This window comes from Rhinolophus sinicus, linkage group LG13, assembly GCF_036562045.2.
Source record: "Rhinolophus sinicus isolate RSC01 linkage group LG13, ASM3656204v1, whole genome shotgun sequence".
Taxonomy (NCBI): domain Eukaryota; kingdom Metazoa; phylum Chordata; class Mammalia; order Chiroptera; family Rhinolophidae; genus Rhinolophus; species Rhinolophus sinicus.
Window position 1 is genome coordinate 39,732,928 of NC_133762.1, and position 25,499 is coordinate 39,758,426.

The following is a 25,499-nucleotide window of genomic DNA, read 5'->3' on the forward strand; positions in this document are numbered from 1 at the left end:
AAATACTTTTTCATAAATAATCATCAGTATAGAGCATTTCTGGAAGGACACACAGGAAATTGCTAACAGCAGTTGCCTTTGGGGAGGAGCCAGAGGAAGGTATGTACTTCTCACTGCGTACTATTGGACTATTGGAACACAATTTGAATTCTTTACCCAGTGCATAAATGATCTATTGAATCGATTTAACAAGGCAAAACAAATACTTATCATTCTGCCCCAGCTGTTCTTGCTGGTTAGCGATCAGGCCAAGGAGGCCCAGAGGGGTCAAGCAACTTCTCAGAGGTCACCCAGCAAATCTGGTGGCAGAAGTGGACCTCCAGCCTGGAGCACCCAAGTGTCTGCTCTGCCCCCACTCCCAGGTTTCCTGCCATTGACAAGGTCACAGTCCTTTTCCTGTGGCTTTGCCAGGGGCTGCCTGGACCTGGACCTGGGTAGGCGCAGGGAGTGCAATGTGCTTTCCTAATTAGCTCCTGAAGGGGGAAGCGCGACTGCACTGGGACACAGGATAGGAACACCAATGTCCTTGCAACACTGGGGAAGCGAGGTAGTTGGCACTTGTAAAGCTCTCCCGGGCAGGACCCAGGCCCCGTGGGCTTTCCTTCACTTCTCATACCAAAGGGATTAAATGTGGTCGTTCTCCAACCTGGACTGGCAGTTCCAGCAACCCTTTGTTCTCCAGGGACATCCGTGTTTGACTGCCATGGGGTGGGTCTGGCCTACCCCTGTGGAGTCTGGCACAGTGAAGGGGCTTGGTAATCTGTTTGTTGATTTGCAATATGGGCAGCCCCACTTCAGGCTCAGTCAGAGAGTCAAATACAGGGGGTTGCAGAATGGATACAGGCATGGCCTCTGGAGCCAGGCTTCAGTTCGTAAACACTAAGTCTGTTAAATAAATTTAAATATAGGCACGAGCATACCTTGAGGAAAGGGCAGCTGCCTGCCTCTGCCACCTCTTCTTGCCCTCTTCCTGCCTTCCCTTCCTCCAGCCTCCGAGCTTATCTGATCCTGGCCACACAGGGACAGAGCCCCAGCTGGAAAGCCAAGAACTCCCAGCTCCACTGACCAGCTGTCCCCATCACCATCTCAGCTGAATCTGTGAAATGGAGAAACATCAGGTGCCAGCTCCCAGGGCTGCTAGAACAACTGGGGTCACGGGGCCTGGTACTCCATCTGGGGCATCTCCAGGGGAGGTGAAGGAACTCGCTTCAGGCTTTAAAGGTGGGCAGACCTCACATTGTCACCCTGCCACGTGCCAGCCATGTACCTTTAGATGCCATCATTCCTCCAAACCATCTCCGCTAAAACTGGGGTAAGAATATATCCCCTTTGAGCACACACTCATTTGCACATGTGGAAAACTGTGTGCACACGCAGACCTATTTGTGAAGACAGGGGTATGAGATGGGTTAAAGTACAGGCATACCTCGCTTTATAGCGCTTCACAGATGTTACGTTTTTTGAAGGCAAGACCCTTCAAACAAGATAATGACTCGCTTTATCACGATCCTCGCTTTATTGCGGTGGTCTGGAATGGAACCCACAATCTCTCTGAGGTATGCCTGTATGGTACATTCATAAAGGGTATGAGCAGCTCCTAAAAGAGTGAAGAGACCCGTTACCTCTGTTCTGATTTGGGATGACAGCCAAGCTAGAAAAAAAACAAAAACAAACCAAGGAGCAGAAAGCATGTGTAATGTGCTGTTTGTGTAAAGAGTTGAAGGGAAAAAAAAGGATTTTTTTCTTGTATTTTCTTGGTTAGTCGTAGGCAATGGGGATGTCACAAATAAAACTGGTGGCTGAGGCTACCTACAGGCAGAACTGGTAACTGGAGGAAAGGAGGTAATGTTGGGGACACCCTCTGTCACCAACAGTCTTTGTTTTCACCATATAACCTCTTGTACCTTTTGAATTTTGAACCATGTGAATGAATACGTTCCTTATTCTAAAACAACTAAACCTAAGGTTTCTTCACCAACCACACCAGACACCTAGTAGGTGTTCAAGATGACTATGAGGGAACTTTTGTTCTATTGATTTTTGGAGAGTGGTCTTCCTGCCTTTCCCCAGTGCCCCCTTTCCTTCCAGGGTCCAGGGCAGCACCTGTGACATCTATGCCTCTACCAAGGTCCAGAAGAGGGGTCACCTCTGACCTCTGACGTCCCAGGTCCCTCCCTTCCTCAGTTGGGAACATATTTTATTTAAAAATATCTTTTATTTTAAATCCACCAATTCTCTCTCTCTCTCTCTCTCTCTCTCACACACACACACACACACACACACACACTCATGCACAGACATGCACACACCCTCTGTCACCAACAGTCTTTGTTTTTCCAAAAGTTCTGCCTTGTCACTGACCAGCCAGGACTGGGCCGGTTGGATGCGTCTTCACAGCTCTCCAGTGGATGGAGACGTTCCAGGGGGCCTGCCCAGAGGGTCATGGGCCCAAGCCATTGTCCTCTGGTCCCTACACAAAGGAGGGGTAAGATCGGCTCCTGGGGTCTTCTCCCTGGTTCCACCAGTGGCTGGCCTCTGGCCTCCTTCTCCAGGGTCCTGCTTGGAGCAAATGCCACAGGGGTCCAGGCTCATCTCCTTGGCACTCGAAGGGGGGCCACCCCCCTCACCTTCAAGCAGCTGCCCCCTAGATCACGACGGCCACCCTATAGGAGGGGAGAAAGAGGTATCAGGAGGTTCAATCAGATCACTACTGGAACTAACCTCTGTGTCTAAAAATCGGGGACTTGATAAATCGCAATTAGTCACACAATACAATTCTCTGCAGCACAAGGCAGAAAAAACTCTTTATGGACCAATAGGGAATGATGTTGACATACCATCATATAAGGGCAAAAGCAAGAACTGGGTGAATGTTCCTGTGTGCTGAGATGCTGAGAGAGAAGGGCACACAAGAAACTTCTAGTTTCCTCAGAGGAGAGGACTTTGATGGGCAGACAAGATGGGAGCGAGGTTTTTTTACTCTATATGCTTTTTAAATTTTTTATTTTTTTACCTTTTTCATTTCTTCCCCATGTGATTTATTGCTTAAAAAATCCAATACATTTTAAATCATATTTTATACTGAAGGCAAAGCAAACCCCACAATGGTTCTCACCCCTGCCCGGCTATGTGCCCAATGGCTTACTTACTGACCTCAAAAGTAGACTATGGATTTCTGGCCTCCCTCTCTTCATTCAGGGTGTTCCCTCTGCCAGGAAATATGCTCTCTGGTCCCATCTCCCTGCGAGGATCTCTATTCCTGCAATTGCTTAACACTTCCTGCCTTTCCGGGGACATTCCACCAGGCTACCTCAGATGGGGAAGATTGGGTTTCTCTTTGTTCCCCATCAGGATGGAAGCTCAGGGAAAAGTTCTTCATTTTGTGACCCCAGTTCCAGCCTAGGGCCTAGAACAAAGCGGGGGCCAACGGATGCTGCTTGAATCAGCGCTGCCTATTGGGAGAGAAGCTAGTGGTATCAGCTCCTGACGCCACCTGTCCTGCACCCTGCAGGGGCAGTCTCTACCCAATATTCTGAGGTCTGACGGTGGGTTTCATCTCACTGTAAGCCAGCAAGGTCACAGATATTAAAGCACCCACACTTCGGAGACCTCCCGCTGTGGAATGACTGGCCCAGAGGCATGCAGCCAGTTGGTGAAAGGGCTGGGCTGGAAATCCATGTTATCCAACAGTCTGTCCTGTTTCCAGGACACAATAGTGTCTGAAATCCCACTGCAAATGCCCAGCCCCTGAGCCTGGCAAGAAGGTGATGGGACAGGCATCTTTCTCAGCCATGTAGAGAAATAGCTGACCATCTGGGAGCTCTGCCCTCTGCTCCCCTCCGTCACTGGGCCCAGGTTGGGGCAGATCCATCCAGATGTGAGCCCAGCCTCCCTCGAGGCTCTCCGGGCCCAGGGACAGCATGTTCATTCACAGGCAGGGCTATTTTGAGGGCTGAGGCTATAGTCCCAGCAGAGCCTGGGGCCCAGGCTTCTCAGACAATCTCTGGCTGGAGTGTCTGAGAAGGGGAAGTGGGGGTGGGGGAAAAGGGGTGTAATGTTGAGGATGGGGGATAGAAAACCAGCCACCCACCCTTTCATTCTATGTCCTCAGGGATAGGGAGAGCCTCCTTCACCCCAAGTCTAGTGTCATCGAGAGACTTCGGTTCCATGAGAACGCTGGGACTGTACACTTCCCTGAACCTCAGTTTCTTTCTCTATGAAATGGGAACAAAATAATTCTCCTTGCCACCCCAGGGCACAGTAAAATGCAAATGCAGCTGTGAAAGAGGCTTGTAAACTGCCAAAAGCGCTTAGAAGAGGCCCTGACTAGGCCCAGCTTCTTCGTCCTTTAGGAACTCAGCGTCAAGGGCTCTGGGAAGCACCATGGTTAGGAGTTGGGCTCCAGTGAGACAGACCTGGGCTTCAAGCCTTGCTGTCTTGGACTACCTATTGGACCTCAGACAAGCGACTCCACCTCACCAAGCCTCGATTTCCCCATGTGTAAAATGGAGTTACTGTGAGGATTACACACATTAACACAGGTAAAGCCCTTAGCACAGTGTCAGGAACATATTAAGTGTTCAATAAATGTTCATGAGTATTATTATCAGCATCATCTGGTAATGGCGCCTCCTCACCCCATTGCCCTCTGTGTCACTTCTGTTTCCGAGCTGGGGACACCAACTGGGGAGGGCTTTGTGAGACAATCCTATCCTACTCCCACCCCCAGATGACAAAAGAGAAACAGGGCAGAAACAAGAACTCCCTTTACAACTCCCACTTGCTCCTTCTACCACAGAGGGCCACCCTTCACCCCTTCTTACACAGGAAGATGCTCCAGGGAGCCGTTTCCATGGAGAACCCAACCCCAGACCAGCCAGGTGGGAGGGAGGTAGTGGCTCAGAGTGAAGCAATAGGGTCTGGAACCTAGGAGCACTCCGGCACCAAAGCTCAGAAGGGAGTCCCCAGGGGCTCCCCAAGACAGCCAGTTTTCTTCTAGTCAAGTCTTCGAGGGGCCAGAGCTGGCCAGGATCACCCTTTTACCTATTCCCAGAGGAGCCTGTGGGGTTGAGCGTGTAGCGTCTGCAGCCAAATTTGGCTGGGTTCTTGGTCTTGGAGACAGATCCCAGGGAAGTAGCCAGATCTAGGGGAGGCCCAGTGATCTATGGGACACATCTGAGATGAGGAGAGAAGCCCCCCCTGCTGTGGGGGTAGGCTTGTGATAGACAGCCCTTCTCCCCAGGCCTGCAGTGACAGGGCCTTCCCACAGTAACCTTTCCCGCCTCTCCTCATCAGGCAGGCCTGAGTTAGGATCCTGGCTCCATCACGGGCTGTCTTTGACCCAGTGACAGCATCTCTAAGCAAGTGGGGGATACATAGAGCACCTCCTTCCCTGCTTGTTGAGGGGTTTTAATAATAATGTGCTTAGTACAGGAAATCAGGGATGAGCAAGAGCGCTGTGATTGCTGTACTGGCTGGCCAGTCTCGGCCTCTCCCCTGTGCTTTGTGTGCTCTGCCTCCTTCCTCACCTTCCTTTTTCCTTCTCTAGGCCATGTTTTCTGACCCCCACTCTTGCTATGCCCTTCTCCTAGAACACCTGTCCCTACCCCTTCATCTACCTGTCTCCATTCCAAAGCATCCGCTAGGAATTTAGCTTCCTTCGGGCTCTGACAGTCCCTTTGCGTACCCCCTCCCCACCATCAGATGGCAGCTTCCAGGTCCTTATTTCCTTGCCCTTGGCCCTGACACTGCACTGGGAGTTCCTGATTGTGGTGGCTAGGAACCCACAACCTGCTTCTCTGGGGATGTTCTCAGAGCTGACAAAAGGCACCTGTTGGGTAGTTAAGGTTTGTTGAACTGAATGAATGAGTGAAAGGCAGTCAGGAAGTATCACCGAGGGCCCAGTCAGCCCTTTATACCCCACACTGGATGCCTGAAAGTTCACCCCAGTTCTCCAGCCCAGCCTGGAGCACTTGACCGGGACCCATGGCTGGGAGAAGCAAGGACCCTCAAGAAAGTACAAGTCTAAGCCTAAGAAGACTGACTGAGGGAAACTGAGGCAGCCATGGAGGTGAGAGGCCAGGCTGGGAGTCTGATGAGCCAGAAGGGGGTGGCCAGGACACAGAACCTTCCCGTAACCGCGTGAAGCAGGGGACCTAGGACAGCCATGACAACCCAAGACTGGGGGACTGACTCAGAGGCCTCACTCCAATCCCCCATGCCCTTTCACTTTCCAAAGGGCTGTGGGTCACTCTCAGCCTCAGTTTCCCCAGATGTAAATGGTAGCTGCTGGAATCCAAAGTTGTCCCACAGATCAGCTTCTTTACTATAGGAAAAGCCCAGGCCGGAAGAGGGAAAGGCTGGGGATGAAGCAGGCTCTTTAGGGCCTGGACAGGGTGAGAACCAGCTTTCAGCCAGGAGAGCCCCCCCCCCACAACCTTTGCTGCTACCCAGCCTCATACACCTCCTACCAGGCTGCTTCTCATCCTCACCCAGGACAGACCACAGGAGCTTAACTCCAGCTCTGCCCAGGCGACTCAACAGTTCACTCCCCCAACACTGCCTCGCTTTTGGGGTTGGGTGCCCTCAGGGGACCTCACTCTTCACTCCTACTGCTCATCAGCTGGGCACCTCAGGCTCTTGGTTGGGGGTATGCATCCCCTTTTCTTCTCAGTCTCCTGCTCTTGGATCAGGTCTTTGGATAGAGGGCAACTGTTTCACGGTCGGGGTAGCTCAGGGCAACACATGCTAAGCCAGCCCCGAGCCTGCTTTCTGGCTACCCAGCTGAGTAAATGCGGGCATGTGATTACACCTCTCTGAGCCTCAGAGCCTCATCAGCGATAACATGGGCAGAATCACTACCTGCCTGATGGAGTTCTTGCGAAGAAATAAGAAAGGACGAGGAACGCACCTCGTACAGAGGAAGGGTTGAATAAATGATGGCCTTTGTTATTATTTCCTCATGCCCTCTTCCCAGCACACCTTTGGTTGGTGGGGGTGGGGGTGTCCCTCTATGAGCAATCTGCATCCTCTAAATCATGTGTGAGCTCTGGGCTTTCCTGCACCCCTTCCGACGGGGGGGGGGGGATAGTAAGTGAGTGGTTCTGTTCCACACCAGACCCTAGGCTTAGAGCACTGCACGCCTGACGAACTCCAGGTCGCGTCCCCGTCTCTTCACTCGGGTCTCCAGCCCACTTTTGCTCCCTAAGAGGTCCGATTCCCCGCCAACCCCTGACCCCACCGCCGCAGCGCCGAGACGCCCCGCACGTACCCCCTTGCGCTGGTTGCTGAGGCAGAAGGTGCAGATGGAGCGCGGCTGGCGGCCGCCGTCGGGGGCTGCGGCCACGGCGTTCTTGGCACCGCCGGCCGCTCGGAAGCAGGGTTGCCCGTCGTCTGCCGCGTCGCCCAGCAGCAGCACGTTGGCCAGGTGCGCGATGTAGCTGGACGCCAGGCGCAGCGTCTCGATCTTGGACAGCTTACGGTCCACCGGCTCGGTGGGGATGAGCGTGCGCAGCGCCGTGAAGGCCGTGTTCACGCTTTGCGTGCGGTCCCGCTCCCGTGCGTTGGCCGCCTGCCGCTGTCGCACCACCACCACCGGGCCCGCGCCGCTGCCCGCCCGCCGCCCGCCCCCGGGGCCCGGGCCGCGCCGCGCCGCCTCCAGGCCCTCGCAGCAGCCGAACGACTGGTCGGAGGCGTCGCTCTCGCTGCGGTTTTCCTCGTCCTCGCTCAGCAGCCGCACGTCCGGGTACAGCACGTGCGCGCCGACTGGGCGCAGTAGCGCAAACGCCATGGGTGCCCGGCCGTGTCCCTCCGTGAGCTGCGTCCCAGCCTTGGCCGCGCCCCACAGTGCGCTCCCGCGCGCTCCCACGGTCCAGCCGGCCGCCGCCTTATAGCCGAGGGAGGGGCCAAGCACGCGGCCGCCCCGGCCGGGGCGGGGGGCTCCCTGCTGGCCAATGGGGACGCGCCTGCCGCGTCCCGGCCAATGGCAACTCGCCTGCCGCCCCCGACCCCCAGGTTGAAAGAGGCCCGGGAGCTGGTGGCCCTCCCTGAAGGCTCTCAGTTCGGGCTGGCGAGCCGGGCTAAAGCCGGCAGTCTGAGTGGGTGGGGTGAGGTGTGCGCAAATCCCGACTCTTTACCCTCAGCCTAGACCCGCAGAGGGAATGCGGGCAGATCCCTTTTCCTCTCTGGGCTTCAGTTTCCTCGTTCGGAGAGAGGATTAAGAGAAACCAGCTCGGATTTTTCTGCCCTCAAATTCTAATCCTGTGGTTCTGCAACTTTCATGTATGTAAGAATTGGGGAAGAGGGACTTTTGACATCCCAGATTCCCTGAGTCCCCCCATTCTGATCCAGCAGGTTTGGAATGGGGCCCAAGAATCTGCAATATGTACGTGACGGTGGTGTCCACGGAGAACACTTGAAGAAGCGCTATAATCTTTCCAAAGATTTGATGGCGTCACGTCCCTGACTACAGACTTAAAAAACAACAAAATCAACGCAAAACAAAACAAAACAAAAAAAACACAAACACCAGTTGATCCATTCATTCGTTTATTCATTCAGCAAATATTTGTTGGGTCCCTACTATGTGTTGGACATGATTTTAGGCCTGAGGATACAGACATGAACAAAACAGACACTGCTTTCACAGAGTGGGCATTTTGGTTGAGGTCCTAATGTGTGCCAGACACCAGACACTTTACTGATCTTTAGATCTTCTCGCTGAAGTCATGGGGGAGTACCTCTCCCATTTCCAGATAAGAGCTCTGACCTTCAGTCTTACAGTTGGTGAGTGGGGGCACTAGCCTCAGCCTGTTTGGCTTCACTCTCACCCCCATCCTTCACCCCACCCCCAGAATCAAATGCAAGTTTCTCTCTCTCACCCCCCCCAGTCCCATCTCAGACAGCGTCTGCCTCCCTGGCTCCCATCTACAACCCCCATCATCACCCCAGGCTGTTCCCTCTGCTTGGAATGCCACCCCCAAATGCCACACACACACACACACACACACACACACACACACACACACACACACGGAGGCTGTCTTCCCTCATTGCCTTTGTTCCTTCAGGAAATCTTAGATTGCAGCCTGACATGTCCTCCTCAGAGGCCCTGGGAAGAATTACAGAGCTGATGATGGCTGCTGGGGTTCCCTGTTGCTCATGCCCCCTTCCCAGCTCCATCCTGGGGACTGGCCAAGCCTGCATCCATTTGGCCTGAAGAATAACTTTCTCTTCCGTCCAAATGGCAACTCCTGTGACAGAGAGAGCACAGGGAATGGAGCTGAAAGGCTTCTAGGTGCTTTGGGCTCTGTCTTCCTTCCTTTCCTGAAGATGTGCCACGGCTCTGCCATGCTGTGCTTTTCTGACTTCCTTGACCCAAGCCAAGAAGCCAGGATTAGCGGGGGCGGCAGCTGGAGGGTTTCCCTTGGCACTTGGGAGAGCAGCCCCTGAAGTCTTCAGGCCCCAGAGTCTGCGGAAAAGTCTGTTTCCACACCTTGCTTGCTCCCCCCACCCCTTTATTTGACCATGACCTTGGCCAGGCTGGGCTTTGCGGAGGAGGAGAAGGAGATCTTGCGGCCCCCTCCCTGCAGGGTCAGTCCCACACGCAGCCCCAGGCCAGGCTGCTGCTTCCTGAGCCAATGAATTATTACTGGGAGATTTCCTTCCCTGTCTGCGCCTCCTCACAGAGGCTCCCGGCTCCCTTCACTTTCACTTTCTCCCCCTTCTCCCCCTTTCTTCAGCTCTCCACCCTCTGGTGGCTTGAAATTCCTCTGTCCAGCCTCCTCCCCATTCCAGCACAACCTGGGGAAGGGTGTGAACTGGGCCCAGAAGGCAGTAGGGGGTGCACTTGGTAGGTTCATTCATTCATTCTCTCCTCAGGCAGATTTTGACTCATGGCACCCTCAGAGTAAAGTAAAACCATGAATGAGACGGAGCGGGGCTTTCTGTAGCCCAGAGGGGAAGGCGAGTTGTAAACAAAGAATTCCAGGACAATGTGGTAGGAGCAAGCCAGGGTCTGGCATCGAGAGACCCGGTTCCGGCTCAAGGTTAGCTGCCTCTTGAAGTCTCAGTTTCCTGCTCTGAAAACTGGATATAATAATAGTACCCATTTGTAGGGCTGGTGATGGTTCCCTGAGTCTATGCCAACAAAGCTAGGGCCTGACATACAGCGAGTGCTCACCGCCTAAGAGGAGTTTGTACTACTGTTATGAGGGGTTGGCCCCAGGCCAAGGAGCAGCTTTGACTCTGTTCTAGGCCTTGTCCCTGGGGGTGGGGACAGCTCCTGCCACATTCTCAGCTGGCTGCACAAGGGGCTTCACCTCCTCACATCCTCTGTCCCAAACTCTGCTCCAGTCACAGTGGCCTCCTCATTGTCCCTGGAGCCCACCTGGCACGCACTATCCTCACATATCCCCTTAGGAAGTGAAGCTTACACCTTCACTTCCTTCTAATCTTCCCTCTAATCTCATATCCTAAGGGAGGTCTTCCCACTGGGGCTCAAACAGTAACTGCCCCTCCTGCCCTCCAGCACCCCTCCAGCTCTCCCTCTCCCCTTTACCCTGCTTTACTTCTTTCCATAGAATTTATCACTGCTTTCACTCATTCACTTATTCATTCATCTACAACTGTTCATTGAGCACCTACTATGTGCCCAGCACAGTTATCGGTTCTGGGAATATGGAAGTGAACAAGGTACATATTTTTTTTGTCTATCTGTTGTCTCTCTCCACTAGAATATAAGCTTCACAGGGCAGGGACTTTATATCCTGCTCATCTCACTCCCTCCCCATCACAACCTTCTGAGGAGGTAGGTTGTTATTATACCCACTTTACAGATGAAGAAACTGAGGTTCCGAGAGGGAAAAGTGACTTGCCGGAGGTCACACAATGGGCCAGTGGAGGAGCTCAGGTCCCTCAGTCTCCTTCCCCAATCACATGGCCTCTCCAGCAACCTAGAGGTGTATGAGGGCTGAGTAGGAGTTCGCTAGGTAAGAGGAGGATGGTCTTACAGGCTGAGAGAAGAGCAGCTGGCCCCTGCCTTCCTGACCAGGGCACCCTGTGCTTCAGTCCCACTGAAACATTTGGAGTTCCTCTGAGGCACCAGCTTTGCACATCTGAGACTGTGCTGCTCTCGTCGTCCCTGCCTACAGTGCCCATCCCTTGGGTCTGATCAGACAACCCCACTCCTCAGGCAAAATTCAGTGTAGCATCTCAGTGAGGCCTGCTTTGCCTGTGTTCCCCAACATTGGTGCAAAGTCTTATAGTGTTAATCATACCATATTTTGACTTGTCTCCCTTCACCCCTGATTCCCCTCCCCCACAGCACATTCACTCTAATATTTATTTCAATACTTAATTTTTTTTTTTAGAGAGGTTTTATTTTGCAACAAAATTGAGAAGGTACAGAAATGTCCCATATACCCCTTGCCCCCACACATGAATAGTTTCTCCATTAACATCTCCCACCACAATGGGGCATTTATTACAATTGATAAGCCTACACTGACACATTATCACCCAGAGGCTATAGTTTACATTAGCTTCACGTTCTGTGTCGTACATTCTATGGGTTTGGACAAGTATATAATGACATATAGCCATCATATAGTATCATGCAGAGTATTTTCACTGCCCAAAAAATCCTCTCTGCTCTGCCTGTTCATCTATCCCCCAATCCTGGCAACCATTGATGTTCTTATTGTCTTTTCCAGAATGTCCTACAGTTAAAATTATACAGTATGTATAGTCTTTTCAGATTGACTTCTTTCACTTAGTAATACAAGTATGTGTTCACAGTTTTTCTAATGTGTTTTCATAGCTTGATAATGCACTACTTTTTAGCACTGAATAGTGTCCCATTGTCTGGATGTACTACAATTTATTTATCCATCACCTACTGAAGGACATCTTGGTTGCTTCCAAGTTTTAGCAATTATGATAAGGCTGCAATAAACAAACATATGCAGGTTTTTGTGTAGATATTCGTTTTCAACTCCTTTGGGTAAATACCAAGGACTGTAATTGCTGGATTGTATGATAAGAGTATGCTTAGTTTTATAAGAAGCTGCCAAACTGTCTTCCAAAGTGGCTGCACTATTTTGCATCAATTGACCAGCAATAGATGAGAGTTCCTGTTGCTCCACATCCTTACTAGTATTTGGTGTCATTGGTGTTCTGAATTTTGGCCATTCTAAAAGGTGTTTAGTAGTATCTCATTTTAATTTGCATTTCCCTGGTCATGTATGATGTGGAGCATCCTTTTATATGCTTATTTGCCATCTGTATCTTCTTTTGTGAGGTGTCTGTTAAGGTCTCTGGCCCATTTTTTAATTGGGTTGTGTGTTAACTTATTGTTGAATTTCAAGAGTTCTTTGTGTATTTTGGATAGCAGTCCTTTATCAGATGTGTCTTTTGCAAATATGTTCTCCCAGTCTGTGGCTTGTGTCCTAATTCTCTTTATATTGTCTTCCACAGAACAGAAGTTTAAAATTTTGATGATATCCAGCTTGTCAATTATTTCTCTGTGGGTCATGTCTTTGGTGTTGTATCTGAAAAGTCAAAACCATAGGTTCTCTCTTATGTTATCTTTCAGGAATTTTATAGTTTTGTGTTTTACATGTAGGTCTATGAGCCATTTTGAGTTAATTTTCACGAAGGGTGTAAGGTTGGTGTCTAGATTCATGTTTCTGCATGTGAATGTCCAGTTGTTCCTGTACCATTTGTTGAAGGGACTGTCTCTGGTCTGTTGTATTTCCTTTGTTCCTTTGTCAAAGATCAGTTGACTGTATTTACTGGGGTCAGTTTCTGGGCTTTCTATTCTGGTCCATTGATCTATTTGTCTATTTTTTTCACTAATACTACACAATGTTGATTACTGTAGCTTTACAGTAAGTCTTGAAGTCAGGTAATGTCAGTCCCCCAACTATGTTCTTCTTGTGATATTTTGGGTCCACTCTAATATTTTTGATACATGTCTTTGAATATGTATTTTTTTATAAAATATATGGTGCTGATTTGTGTGAGTGGGTGGGTTATTAATTTACACAAATGGTAGTTTCCATACATCCGTTTCTTAGGTTGTTTTGTTTACTCAACACTGTGCTCCATGAGCCGAGTCTAACTCGAGTCCGTTGTTTCTAACTGCTGCTTTGCACGCATGGTGCGCGTGCATTCCCCATGCCTGTTTTGCCATTCCTTTAGCGATGGACAATGTGACTACTTCCAATTCCCACTTCCCCAAGCAAAGCTACGATGGACTTCTGGTGCATGACTCTCACGGACTCCTTTGTGTGTTTCTGGGATACACCCAAGGGCAGGATTCTCGGGGCAGGGAGGATATACACACTTAGTCTAAGCACTAGCATGGCTGCTGCCGTCCACATGGCCACCAACAGGGCATGAAGGATACTTTCTCCAACATTGTCCCTGGCAGTTGGAATGATCTGATTTCCTGATATAATCTGAATTTCTCAAATGACAGAGAAATGGGTTGTTTTCTATCCCATTGTGTTGCATCCTCCATTAAACTGTGCATTCTCCAGGGCAGGAACTGTAGCCCAGAATCATTGGCCAGATCCTGGCACACTGGGGGAAATAATGAATACTTGCTGAAGGTGTGAATGAATGAATTAATGAATGAGTGAAAAGGCGAATACATAGCCTCCTCCACCTATTTTGTACCAAACCTTGATCTAGATAGTGGTGGTACATGTGCATATGTTTGTGTGTAGACAAGGGGACATGCCAAGTCCTACACCTCAGTTTACTTGAAGAAAAAGACTTACGATAGTTAGAATTTATTGAGAGCCTACTTCGTACCAAGAATTCATAGATAAATTGATCACAACCTTAAGTTCAGTTAGGCAAGATAAAAATGTATTTCTCACATTCAAGGTGTTTGCAGGTGGGACTGGGCTGGCATTTCATGGTGTGGTAGCCAGTTTCCAAGATAGCCCTCAATGAACCTTGTCTTCTGTTATTCACCTTCTCGTGTAGACTCCTCCCCCATGGAACCAGATCTGACTTGTGTGACCAAAAGAATATGGCGGAAGTCACAGGGTGTGACTTCTGAATCTAGCTAATAAAGGCATTGAGCTTCTGCCTTGTTCTCTTGAATCACTCACTCTGGGGATGGTGTTGTCCAGCCACCATGTCATGAGGACATTCAAGTTGTCCTATGGAGAGTCCTATGGAGAAATAGGAGCTGAGGTCCCAAGACCACAGCCAGCACCAACTTACCAGTCATGTGAGTAAGCCTCCTTGGATGTGGACCCTGAATTCCTGGCTCACAGGAACTGTGGAAAATAACAAACAAAAAAAGATAAAGATAATAAATAATTACTGGTGTCGTAAGCCCCTAAGTTTAGGGTATTTCATTATACGACATTGGATAACTACCGGTAAAGCAAATGGTGTCAGGGACCCAGGCTCTGTCTATCATTTTGCTCCACTGCATGTGGCTTCCACTCCCTAGGTTGGCTCATGGACCAATATGGCCGCCAGTACCATTCTGTCTGCATTCCAACTGGCAAAAAGGAGTAAAAGGCAGAAGGAGAAAGGGCATACTTCACCCTTTGAGGGCACTTGTCTGGGAGTTACAATCTCAATTTCACTTCTGTTCATGTCCCACAGGCTAGACCTTGTCATTTGACCATACTGTACTGAAAAGGGGGCTACAACATGGAGTCTCCAATGCAGGTGGCCTCACCCCTAGCTGCATACTGGGTTCCTATTAGCAAATAAGAAGGAAGAATAGATATCAGAAAAAAACTAGTGACGTCTGCCCTAGGTGTTATCTCTGGAGATAGTACAGTGTCACATGGTTAAGTTTGAGATTCAAGAGCCTGACTGCCTGCAGCTCTGCCACTTACTAGCCAAGTGATCTTGGAAAATTTACTGAATTTCTCTGTGCCTCAGTTTTCTTGTCTGTAAAACAGGGATCATAATAGAGCCTGCCTAGTGTTATTGGGAGGATTCAATTGAGTCAGAATATATACCATTTGTAACAGTCCTGGCTCATGGTATATGCTGCAGAAGCATTAACTGTTTTCTTTATTTAATTCTTACAAAGGGTTTTCTCACGGTCACAGAACCAATCAGTAAGTAATGGAAGGAGATTTTGGCTTGGCAGCAATTTTCCCCACTTGCCTCATCCCATTGAAATTCTTAGAGAACAAAATCAAGACACAAGGTCAGTACCCGGCACATAATAAGCATGCAGAAATATCTGTCGAATGAGTGTGTTAAGTAAACACTTAAACCTTCCTTCCATAGAGATGCCAGGTTTCATTGTATTCTGCTGTTCTGCTCAGGTTAATGGGACAGCTACACTGACTTCACTCATGTGGTTCCTCTGGTGTGGAGCTGGTGCCTTTGATTCCACAGCTAGAGCACAGTCCCTCTAAGGTCCCTCCAGGCCATCATTTTCAAGAGTGAATTCTGGGAGATGCCCAGGTTTCCATGATTTAAAAAAATAATAAAAATCTGGGAAGCTGCATTCTGTATCCTCTTTCTGGAGAGTTACGGCACACTAGTATGTTAAAGGCTCCGAAAAGCCCTGCAACAAATAAACTCCTTAGGCTTTATTTCAATCTCCATTCTTGCGGCTCTTATCAGTGACATCCTCCTCAGTGTGAGTGGGTACCCCATTCTTTCTTGAGAGCATTTTTGATAGGAGTGTGGGGGCAATGAGCAGGTTGGCGCTGGTTAAGAGGGGGACTTTAGGCATTTTCTCAGAGCCCCACTGTGTAAGGGAGACTAAAACTTCATTGGAAATGTGATATGTTGGGGAAAAAAATGTGTTGCCTGGCGCTTCTGTTAGGAAAAGTGCACTGTAAATAGAAATAATAATAATATTATTGAGGGATTATTCTATGCCAGGCATTCTTCTAAGCACTTGTATGCATTTTCTTATTTAATCCTCAAAGCAAACCCATGACCTAAGTACTATTAATATTCCCATTCTGGGGGCTGACCCGGTGGCTCAGGTGGTTGGAACTCCGAGCTCCTAATGCCGAAGGCTGCCGGTTCACATGGGCCAGTGGGATCTCAACCATAAGGTTGCCAGTTCAATTCTTCGACTCTCACAAGGGATGGTGGGCTCCGCCCCCTGCAACTAAGATTGAACATGGCACCTTGAGCTGAGCTGCTGCTGAGCTACCGGATGGCTCATTTGGTTGGAGCGCTTCTTCTCAACCACAAGGTTGCCCCTTTGACTCCCGCAAGGGATAGAGTGCTATGTCCCCTGCAACTAACAACGGCAACTGGACCTGGAGCTGAGCTGCGCCCTCCACAACTAAGATTGAAAGGACAACAACTTGACTTAGGAAAAAGACCTGGTAGTACACACTGTTCCCCAGTAAAGTCCTGTTCCCCTTCCCCAATAAAATCTTTTTAAAAAATTCCCATTTTGCACATGAGTAGACTAAGGAACAGGGAGGTTAAGTAACTTGCCTAAGGTCACACAGATAGAGAGTGGACAGGAATTCTTTGATGAGTTGCTGTTGCGGGTATGAAGAGGAAAGAGCCAACTACAAGGCAGTTTAAGCTTAGATGCTCAGAAAAGTCTGCTACAGGGAGCGTGGGTCTGTTAGCTACAGTGCTCTGATTTTGTTGAATAGGAGATGCAAGTTTGGGGCCAGAGCAGAATTGCTCAATAATAGAGAGGAGGCTGATGTTGCCATGGGTGCCCTCCTTCAGTGTCATCCATCTAAAGAAACATTAGACTGATGCTTAAAGTCTATCAATATGAAGGAAATGCTAAATAATTTACCTTGCCCAGCCTGGCTCAGTGGCCCTAACACAGGGAGATAGTCACCAAGGTGATGCCAAATGAAACTACCATTGAAGGAGTACTTTGGAAGTTCAAGGAGTCCTGTTGAAAATCCTCCAGGCTGAGTGTCAGGGAGAGGGGCCCCATCCCGAGTTTAGCTGCTGACTGTTCCCAGGGGCAAAAATCCTCCCCTCTGCAGGCGTGTGTGGGGGATACAAGTTGAGTGGGCTCCAGAGAACTGTGATGTCGGCAGATCATGCGACCCCCAGTTCCAGGTTTGGAGCCCAGTTCAGACAGTAGGATTTCAGAGAAGAGTGAGATCAGAGACCCAGAACAGTCTGGGAAGGCTTCCTAAGAGAGGTGGCCTGGGTCAAGTGTAGGGGGTCTCAGCTAGCCTAAATGAGGGAGCCCTATAATGCAGTTGTGTTTTAGTTTAACTTCAATGGTCAGTAGTGATGCTGGCACAACAGGTGAATTTGTGGGTTGGCCTCTGAGGTTGGCATGCAGACATTGCTGTCTGCCTACACAATATCCACCCCTCCAACAAGAGAACCCCGGTTTGTCTAGGGCATCAGTTGGTCTAACTATAAATAGTCCCCTTCTCAGCCTTCGTTGCAGCTAGGGGAGGCCATGTGGCTTATTCTGGCTGATGAGATGAAGACAGAAGTTCCTAGGGAGGGCCCACTTCCTCAGATGAAATGAGAGTCTCCTGAGAAGGCTTTGACTTTTACCTTCACCTTCTTCCTACCTGGAATGGGGCTGTAATTCCTAGAGCTATAGCAGCCATCTTGGTGCCATGAGGACAAAAATCACATGCTAAGGAGGGCAGAGTGGAAAGCCAGGGTAGCTGGGTCACTGATATTCTCCTTGAGCAGCCACACTAGTCCCTAATCTCTTGGGGAAGAAAACCCCCCAAAACAAAAAGACCTCTTATTTGGTGAAGCCACTGTATTATATTTCTATTACATGCAGACAAATCCAAGCCATCATCAATATATCCAGGTCTCATCACGAATAATGTTCATACGATTACCATCTACAGTGCCCTGTGTGCCAGGCACTGAACTAACTCCTTCACACCCATCGTCTCACTTCATCCTCGCCATTCTAGAATTACCATCATATTCCAGAAAGGGAAATATTAGGACTCCTAGGAGTTAAGGTAGGAGAGGGCAGAGTCAAGATTTGCACCTGGGTCTCCAATTTTCTTAAGTTAATAGCTCTGGTGGTTTTAAAATGTGACCCTCATTCTTCCCATCAAGAGCTGGGGTCTATGTCCCCTTCCCTTGAGTCTGGGCAGGCTTGTGGCTGGTTTAGCCCATTGAATTGGCAGAAGTGACCCTCTGTGACTTCTGAAACTGGGCCATGAAAGGTGATGCAGCTTCTGTCTTGTTCACTGGAATCCTCTTGCTTGAAACTCAGAGCTATAATGTAACAAGTTCAAATGCCTTGAGACCACCACGCTCTGAGGAATCCCAGGCCACCTGAAGGTGCCTCAGCTCAGTTGTACTATTCTTCCCGTCCTTCCAGGCCAGGGGACAGATACGTGAGTGAAGACACCTTCACACCATTCCATTCCCAGCTATTGAGTCACTCCCACCGTCTAGTCTTCCCAGTGGAGGCCTCAGACATCACGGAACAGTGAGACGCCTCCCATACTGTGACTGTTATTATGAATCCTGAAGTACAGAATTTGTGAGCATAAGAAAATGGTTGTTTTAAGACAGCAACTTGTGGGGTAATTTGTCCCACAGCAATACTAAGTATAACAGTAGCTCACTGCTATGCCTCCCCAATATTATCTTCACACCTGAAAGTACCAAAACTCTGAAAATTTAATTGATTTTCTAAATGTATCATTATTCGCTGTAATTATATTCTGCAAAGTCACTGCAAACGTCGAATTAGCAAATACTAAACCATTGCTCCCAGGGAAATACAGAATTAGTTTCCTGTGAGTCCCAGGTTACAACATTTTCATCAAGCGATTAATACGTATAGCCTTGTTTTATGTGTGTTTCTGTTTCAAGGCAGCTTATTTACTATTTATTGTTGATTCATTAACATTAGGCTCATGGTCAACAGCTCTATAACTCACACCTGAATGATGCTTTTCTGACACATATTTTCTCCGTGAGGCGCACCGCAGTCTTCTTGAGCTTACAGAACACTAGACAGCACTTCAGCACTCTGCTCGGGGACCATTTCAAACAGTGAAATCACCAACGAAAAGCATAAAAGTGTGTGAAATGTGGCACCAAATAGACCACAAAAAGAACACTTGTTTCCAGTATGAGAGCAGAAACAAGAAGGCAAACCATCAGCTCGATCCACCTGCGCGGGTAACCTGTGTGTCCAGTGACTCAAATTTTTCATCGCACTGCACAAATTCATGAATGACTCTGAAAGCACTGGTGAGTATTCATTCTGGGATTACAAATCATTTTTAGCGAGTAGGCAAATTCATAAAGATGGAATCTGCGAATAATCAGAATTGACTGTATTATTTAATAAGTTCAGGGCTTGCAGTTCTAATGACTGATTGGGGAAAGTGAGGCATTAAGCAGGTTAAAAGTGTATTGCAAGAGCCTCACTTTTCTCATTTGTAAAATGTGGGTGATGACACCTCTCCTGTCCGGTTTGTGGAGGAAAGGAGTACAGTAGCTTCCCCTTACCTGAAGTTTTGCTTTCTACAGTTTAGTTAACCTGTGATCAACTGTAGTCTGAAAATACTAAAGGGAAAATTCAGAAATGAACAATTCATACGTTTTAAATTGCACACTGTTCTGAGTAGTATGATGAACTCTCACGATATCCTTTGTCCCCCCAGGACATGAATCGTCCCTTTGTCCAGCATCTCCACACTGCACATGCTCCCCACCCCTCAGTCACTTAGTAGCTGTCTTCGTGGTCAGCTCGCCGGTCACAGCATCACAGGGCTCGTGCTCAAGTCATCCTTATTTTACTGAATAATGGTCCCAAAGCACAAGAGTTGTGATGATGGCAATTCGGATATGCCAAAGTGAAGCTGTAAAGTGTTTCCTATAAGTGAAAAGGTATGCATGTACATATGTATAGGAAAAAACATAGTATATACAGAGGGTGCCAAAAAATGTATACACATTTGAAGCAAGGAACAAAATGCATTAAAATTGTAATACTCAATTTATACCGATAACAAGAGATGGATACAAGTCACATTTGACTTCTGCAAGTACAAGAGGTGTTCAAAGTCAATACCATCAGCGTCCAGACACTCTGATTATGGTGAACTACTGTTTGAGCAGCGTTGACCAAAGTGTCCACTTGTATACATTTTGTTGGCACCCCAGGTTACAGGGTTCGGTACTATCCTAGTTTTCAGGCATCCGTTGGGGGTCTTGGAACATATCCCCCGCGTATGGGGGGCGGCTACTATAGTAACAATAGCAACTATTATTTATCGAGGGCTACATGCTAAACACTCTACGTATCTGAGCTCGACTCCACAATAATCCTGAGATAGAGCCAATTATTAAGCCCGTTTTATAGACAAGGAAACTCAGACCCAACCAAGGTAAGGGACTTTGCCCAAGATCTTGCAAACTACAACAGGCATAGAGGGATCTCAGGCCCACTTCTGTCTGAGTCCCATGCCCACATTCTTTCCCATCTCGCTCCCATGAGCCCTGGTTACAAGATGCCTGGCTCACAGTCTGCTCGCAGTAATGCTTTGCTGATGATCCGAAACTGGGATCTGGGGCCTTTGAGGCAATTCTGCAAAGGGAAGCGGGAGGCTGAGCCCTGGGGTGGGGTGGAGGTCAGAGTAGGAGCTATTGGGCAAAGAAAGGAGCGTGTGTGTGGTAGGAAGGCAGGGCAGGGAGCTAGGAGGATCTAGAATCAGACCCCGTGGCCCCTCCCGTAGAGGGTTAAAGCAGCTCAGCCTCCTTCCAGCTGAGCGGCTGAGCGGCTGAGCGGAAATCAGATTCTGAGAGCTGAGCAGGGCTCCAGAGGGATGTTTTTCTTCTCCATTTGTCTGCTGTGGCTGGCCCATAAAATCCACCGGAACTCCATGCGGAACTGAGAAATTCCTGCTGACCGGGGACATGGAGAAGGCAGGCAGGGGGGAGCCCTGGTCAGGGCAGAGACCACCTCAATCTTCAAGGCCCCACCTCTGGGTCAGCTGACCCCCTCTGGAGGCCTCACAGGGTTCTTCGGATGGGTGCATGTATAAGGAAAAAGTGACACACCCTCCCCCAAATGAACTTGGGGGGCAAGAGAGGGGTCAAGCTGTGGCAGGTGGGTGGGGTGTGACTCAGGTCCTCCCCTTCTATGCTGGGTGGGACTGGGCAGGGCCTGCCTGTTTCCTCATCTCAGTGAGATGACCACCATCTATAATTTCCTAGTCAGAGTTGACAGTTTGAGGCTCTTTTTATCTAGCAGGCTTTTACCTTGCATGCTTTTCGCCCCGTGAAAAGTGACAACTATTATCACTTTTACAATAAAGCAAGGCTCAGAGCAGTGAGATGGCCTGCCATTAGAAGGGGCCGGGCATGATTCAAACCCAGACAGGCAGTGCCACAATCCACTTTATAAGCATTCTCTCTCCTGACTCCCAGTAGGTAGGTTCCTACGTAATTCTTCTTGTCCTGGGAGGGTCTCTCCCATTCCTCTTGACTTACCGCTTAATCTTTATGACTTAACATAAGCATTACCTCCTCCAGGAAGCCTGCCCCGACTAGCCAAGCTGAGCTGGGCCTCCTCTCTGGCTGCCCCCACCCCTGGGGGGTAAGTGTTTTGGTCCCTGGACTGTGAGCCTGGGTGAGCAGAGCCACTTCTGATTCCTCCCTGTGTCTCCTGCATCAGCCAATGCAGGAAAATGTCACCGTGCCTTGAAGATGCTAAGTGCTGCGGCTGTTTTAGAACATGGCCCCATGGAGAGATGTGGTCCATGTCCCTTCCACTTGAGTCTGGGGGAGTTTGTGACTGCTGTAACACACAGGGCCACATAAAACCAGGCAGCTTCCACCTGGTTCACGGGAACACCTGTTCCTGGAGCGCTGAGCTGCCATGTAAGAAGTCCCAGTGCTCTGAGGCCACCATGCTGTTAGGAAGACCAGGCCCCATGGAGAGGGCACGTGTAGTGTTCCTGCTCGCAGTTCTAATCTTCAAGTCATCCCAGGGGCTTCCAGATGATTCCAGCCCTCAGCTGTTGACTCATGTCTAGCCTAGAGTCTTCCCAGAGGAGGTTCAAGACACCAGGCAGCAGAGACGAGCCAGCCCCACCAGGCCAGGTCTGAATTCACGAGTATAATAAAATAGGTGTTGCTTTAAGCCACTGAGTTTGGGGGTTGTTTGTTACTCAGCCGTAGGAACTGGAACAGCGCTACCACCCTGGGCACGTCACTTTCATTTCTTGCCAGGATTTTTGCAATGGTCTTCTCACAGGGCCCTCTCGTTGCTTCCTTCCCCCTCTGCAGTGTGCTCGTGACACAGCAGCCAGAGAAGTCTAATAATGCACAAATCAGACCATGTCCCTCCTCTGTCCAAAAGCCTCCCTTAGTTCCCAGCTCATTTAGAGCAAAAGCCAAATCCTTACAATGACCTCCAGGCCCTGTGTGATCTGCCTCCTCTCCCACCCTACTTCCCCTCTGTCTTATCTCCTGACCTCTCCCCTCACTGACTCCGGACACTCCGCCTCCCGGCCTTTGCGCTTGCTGCAGACCGTGCTCCACTGCCAGGAACACTCTTCCTCCAGGTGTCGCCTGGTTCACACCACGATCTTGTTCATATGTGTGCTCAGATGCCACCTTCTCAGTGAGACCTGTCCTGTCTGCTCTCTTAACACCATGACCCTTCCTTCCCACTCCCAAACCACTTGCCTTTTTCCACTTTGTATTTTGCCATAGCCCTTATAACTGCCTAACGTACTATACCCTTTACTCAGTGTGTTTTTTATTTATTGACTTCTCTGTGCCCTAGAATGTCACCACTACAAGGCAAGGATCACTTTATTTTTAAATGTATCTCCAGTGCCTAAAACAGCACCTGCCTTTCAATGGTGATTTGCTGAATGAGTGAATGGGCTGCAGGACATGGGACTGACTGGGTGAGGAAGCAGATGGGGGTCGGGAAAGAGCAGGAGTGAAGAGGCCAGGCTGAGCCAGGGGGGCCAGAGCTGGAGAACATTCAAAGGAAGTGACAGCTTGCTACCCTTCTGGGAAGCCCTGAGGATGGGAGAGTACGAGGGCAAGGCTTTGAAGACACAAAGGTAGGGGATCTCCTAGGGGCTCCCTCCTTCCTGGTTTGGTGTGCCTCCGGCCCTGCCAGTAAACAGGATCTGTGGGCAACTGCCTAAAAATCCCGCCCAGTGCCCCAGAGGCCTTGACTTGCTTCTTCCTGAACTATAAATCGGGTTCCTTCAAGCTGTAACATCCTGGACACTGCTGGGGGAGGTGAGGCAGGGCAGATTTGTTACAAAGAGCTGTGTGTGGCCTTGAGCTGGGCACTGTACCTCGATTTTCTCATCAGCAAAATGGGAATGATAGAGTATGGACTTCAAGGCATGACTGTGAAGTCGAATGAATGAATGGTACGAAAGTCTTTGGCTAAGGGAGGTGCTCCAGGAACCCATTCGCGGGTAGAGGAACAGGGACCAAATCCCAGTTCTGCCACTGAGCTCAGTCTCTTCACCTGTAAAATGGAGTTAATGTGAGTCGCCCACTTCCTAGGGTTGTTGAGAGATTCAAAATGCAGAGGACATTCTTAGCACCCAGGAAACCTGCAATAGCTGATAGCTGTTATTGACAGTAATAATGGTAGAATAAAATGTCATTGAGAAGCCATCTGGGAGCCCAGGAGCCAAGGTTCACACCCTAGAGGGGACTGTGAACTTGACACAGCACAACTTCAGCCCTGTATCCTCTGTGTACATTTCAGTTTGGTCATGGAGACCATCTCCCAAGCACCAGGCCATCTCCTCCCATTGCTTCCGTCAAGGTCATACCCGTGAGAACACTGCTTTCCTAAAATGTGCTGCTGGAGTAAATGTCTAGCCTTGAAGCCAGCCCAGGAGTGGGGGGGATGGGAGTTCAAATCCAGGCCCCACTACTTGTCAGCTGTGGAAACATAGACATGTTACTTAATTGCTCTATGCCTTAGTTTTCTCATCTGAGAAAGAAGTGTAATAATAGTATCTACCTCTTACAGTCACCATAAGGATTAAATGTTAAAATGTGTCCCGTGCTTGGCAAGCAGAGAACATATCATATTGGACAGTGTTATTATCTTTATTCCACCAATGGCTAAACTGAGACTCAGCCAGAAGAACTTGGTCTAAATTGTCAGTTGTGATGTTTATTGGCCCTGAGTTGGGATTAGTTTCATTACACTATTAGAAGCCCCCACCAGTGAACTCATTGTGAGATAATTCCTTTTACCCCTTAGTGATTTTTTTTTTTAGTTAAGTGGCAGTCCATACCAGTAACCTAAGAAAAATGGGTAAGGGAAAATCATAACATTGAGAAGATGTCATCTATGAACTTTTTTTCCGGAGAGCTGAGGAAACACTTGGTCCTGGTATTGAAAGGTTTCGGGTTCCAGCCTGAGATGTACCAAGCAAGGTAATAGGGAGTCCTTAAAGGTCCTTGAGCAGGGGAAGCGTGAACTTAAAGGATATGAATTTGGCAGTGTGTATGGGTTAATTCAAGATACTGAAGTGCTGCGCTCGCTTCGGCAGCACATAGAATAAAATTGGAACGATACAGAGAAGATTAGCATGGCCCCTGTGCAAGGATGACACGCAAATTTGTGAAGCGTTCCATATTTTTGAAACTAATAAAAAATGTTAAGTATATATACATTTAACATTTTGTGTGTGTGTGTGTGTGTGTGTGTATATATATATATATATACACACACACAAAACAAAACAAAACAAAACAAAAAAGATACTGAAGTGCTGGTGGGGTACAAATGGGCACAGTATCTATAGAGGGTGACTGAATTCCACAAACATTTAAGATATATTTGTAGAGCCAGGTGCTATGGAGGTGCTGAGAATTTGCAGCAAACAAATCCAACCCAGTCCCTCAGTTCGGTGCTTATGATCTAGAGAAGAGACAGACAATAAACAAATGTACAAGTCGATACTCCGCATGTTCCGAATATGAAAGTCAATACTCTGCATGTTCTGAGACAAAATGTTATAAAGAAACCAAAGCAGGGTAAGAAGTAGAGCCTGAGTGGGGAGGGGTGGTGTTTGATTTGAGGTACAGATGAAGTAAGAACCAGTCACGAAGACCTGCCAGGAGAGAACATTTCAGGCAGAGGGAAAGTTAAGCGCCAAGATCCTGAGATGGGACTGCGCCTGGTGGAGAAGGGGAGGGCAGAAGGCACGAGGTGAGAGAGGTCGTGGGGTCAGACACGTAGCTTCAAGGCCATTGTAAGAATGTGTTACTCTGAGTAATATGGGAGAGCATCATGGGCTTCTGAGCAGAGGAGGGACAGGACCTGACTTGGTTTTAAGGGTATCCCTCTGGCTGCACATGGAGAATGGACCATAGGAGCCAGGGGGTCCAGGGATAAGGGTGCAGGGGGGTGTGGGTAGAGGTGGTAAGAAGTGCTTAGGTTCTGGATGTTATGAAGAGATGGAACTCAGGGGTTACTGAGGGCTGACAATATCTGTCCAAGGTGCAAGTGCACGTACCCTTTGACCTAACATGTCTGCATCTGGGACTCAGCCTACATT

The 25,499-nt window shown here is 49.0% G+C and overlaps 1 protein-coding gene and 1 non-coding gene across 2 annotated transcripts; one reads left to right on the plus strand and one right to left on the minus strand.

Moving 5' to 3' along the window:
* Positions 1-272: 272 nt before the first annotated feature.
* Positions 273-7,861, minus strand: TCF15 (transcription factor 15). Its single transcript, XM_019755184.2, has 2 exons — positions 7,271-7,861; positions 273-2,663 (listed from the first exon to the last, which is right to left on the minus strand). Exons 1-2 carry the CDS (start codon positions 7,787-7,789, stop codon positions 2,589-2,591), a joined length of 594 nt encoding a protein of 197 aa, XP_019610743.2. The 5' UTR covers positions 7,790-7,861; the 3' UTR covers positions 273-2,588.
* A 16,611-nt stretch (positions 7,862-24,472) lies between these two features.
* LOC141568426 (U6 spliceosomal RNA) lies at positions 24,473-24,579 on the plus strand. The gene has a single exon (XR_012491543.1). It is a non-coding gene; the product is annotated as a U6 spliceosomal RNA (small nuclear RNA).
* The last annotated feature ends 920 nt before the right edge of the window (positions 24,580-25,499 follow it).

Excerpts from the sequence above, each read along its gene's own strand:
- TCF15 (XM_019755184.2), bottom strand. The coding sequence starts at position 7,789 with ATGGCGTTTGCGCTACTGCGCCCAGTCGGCGCGCACGTGCTGTACCCG. Across the intron at positions 2,664-7,270 it reads TCAGCAACCAGCGCAAGGGG|GGTGGCCGTCGTGATCTAGG; the intron begins GTACGTGCGGGG and ends CCCCTCCTATAG.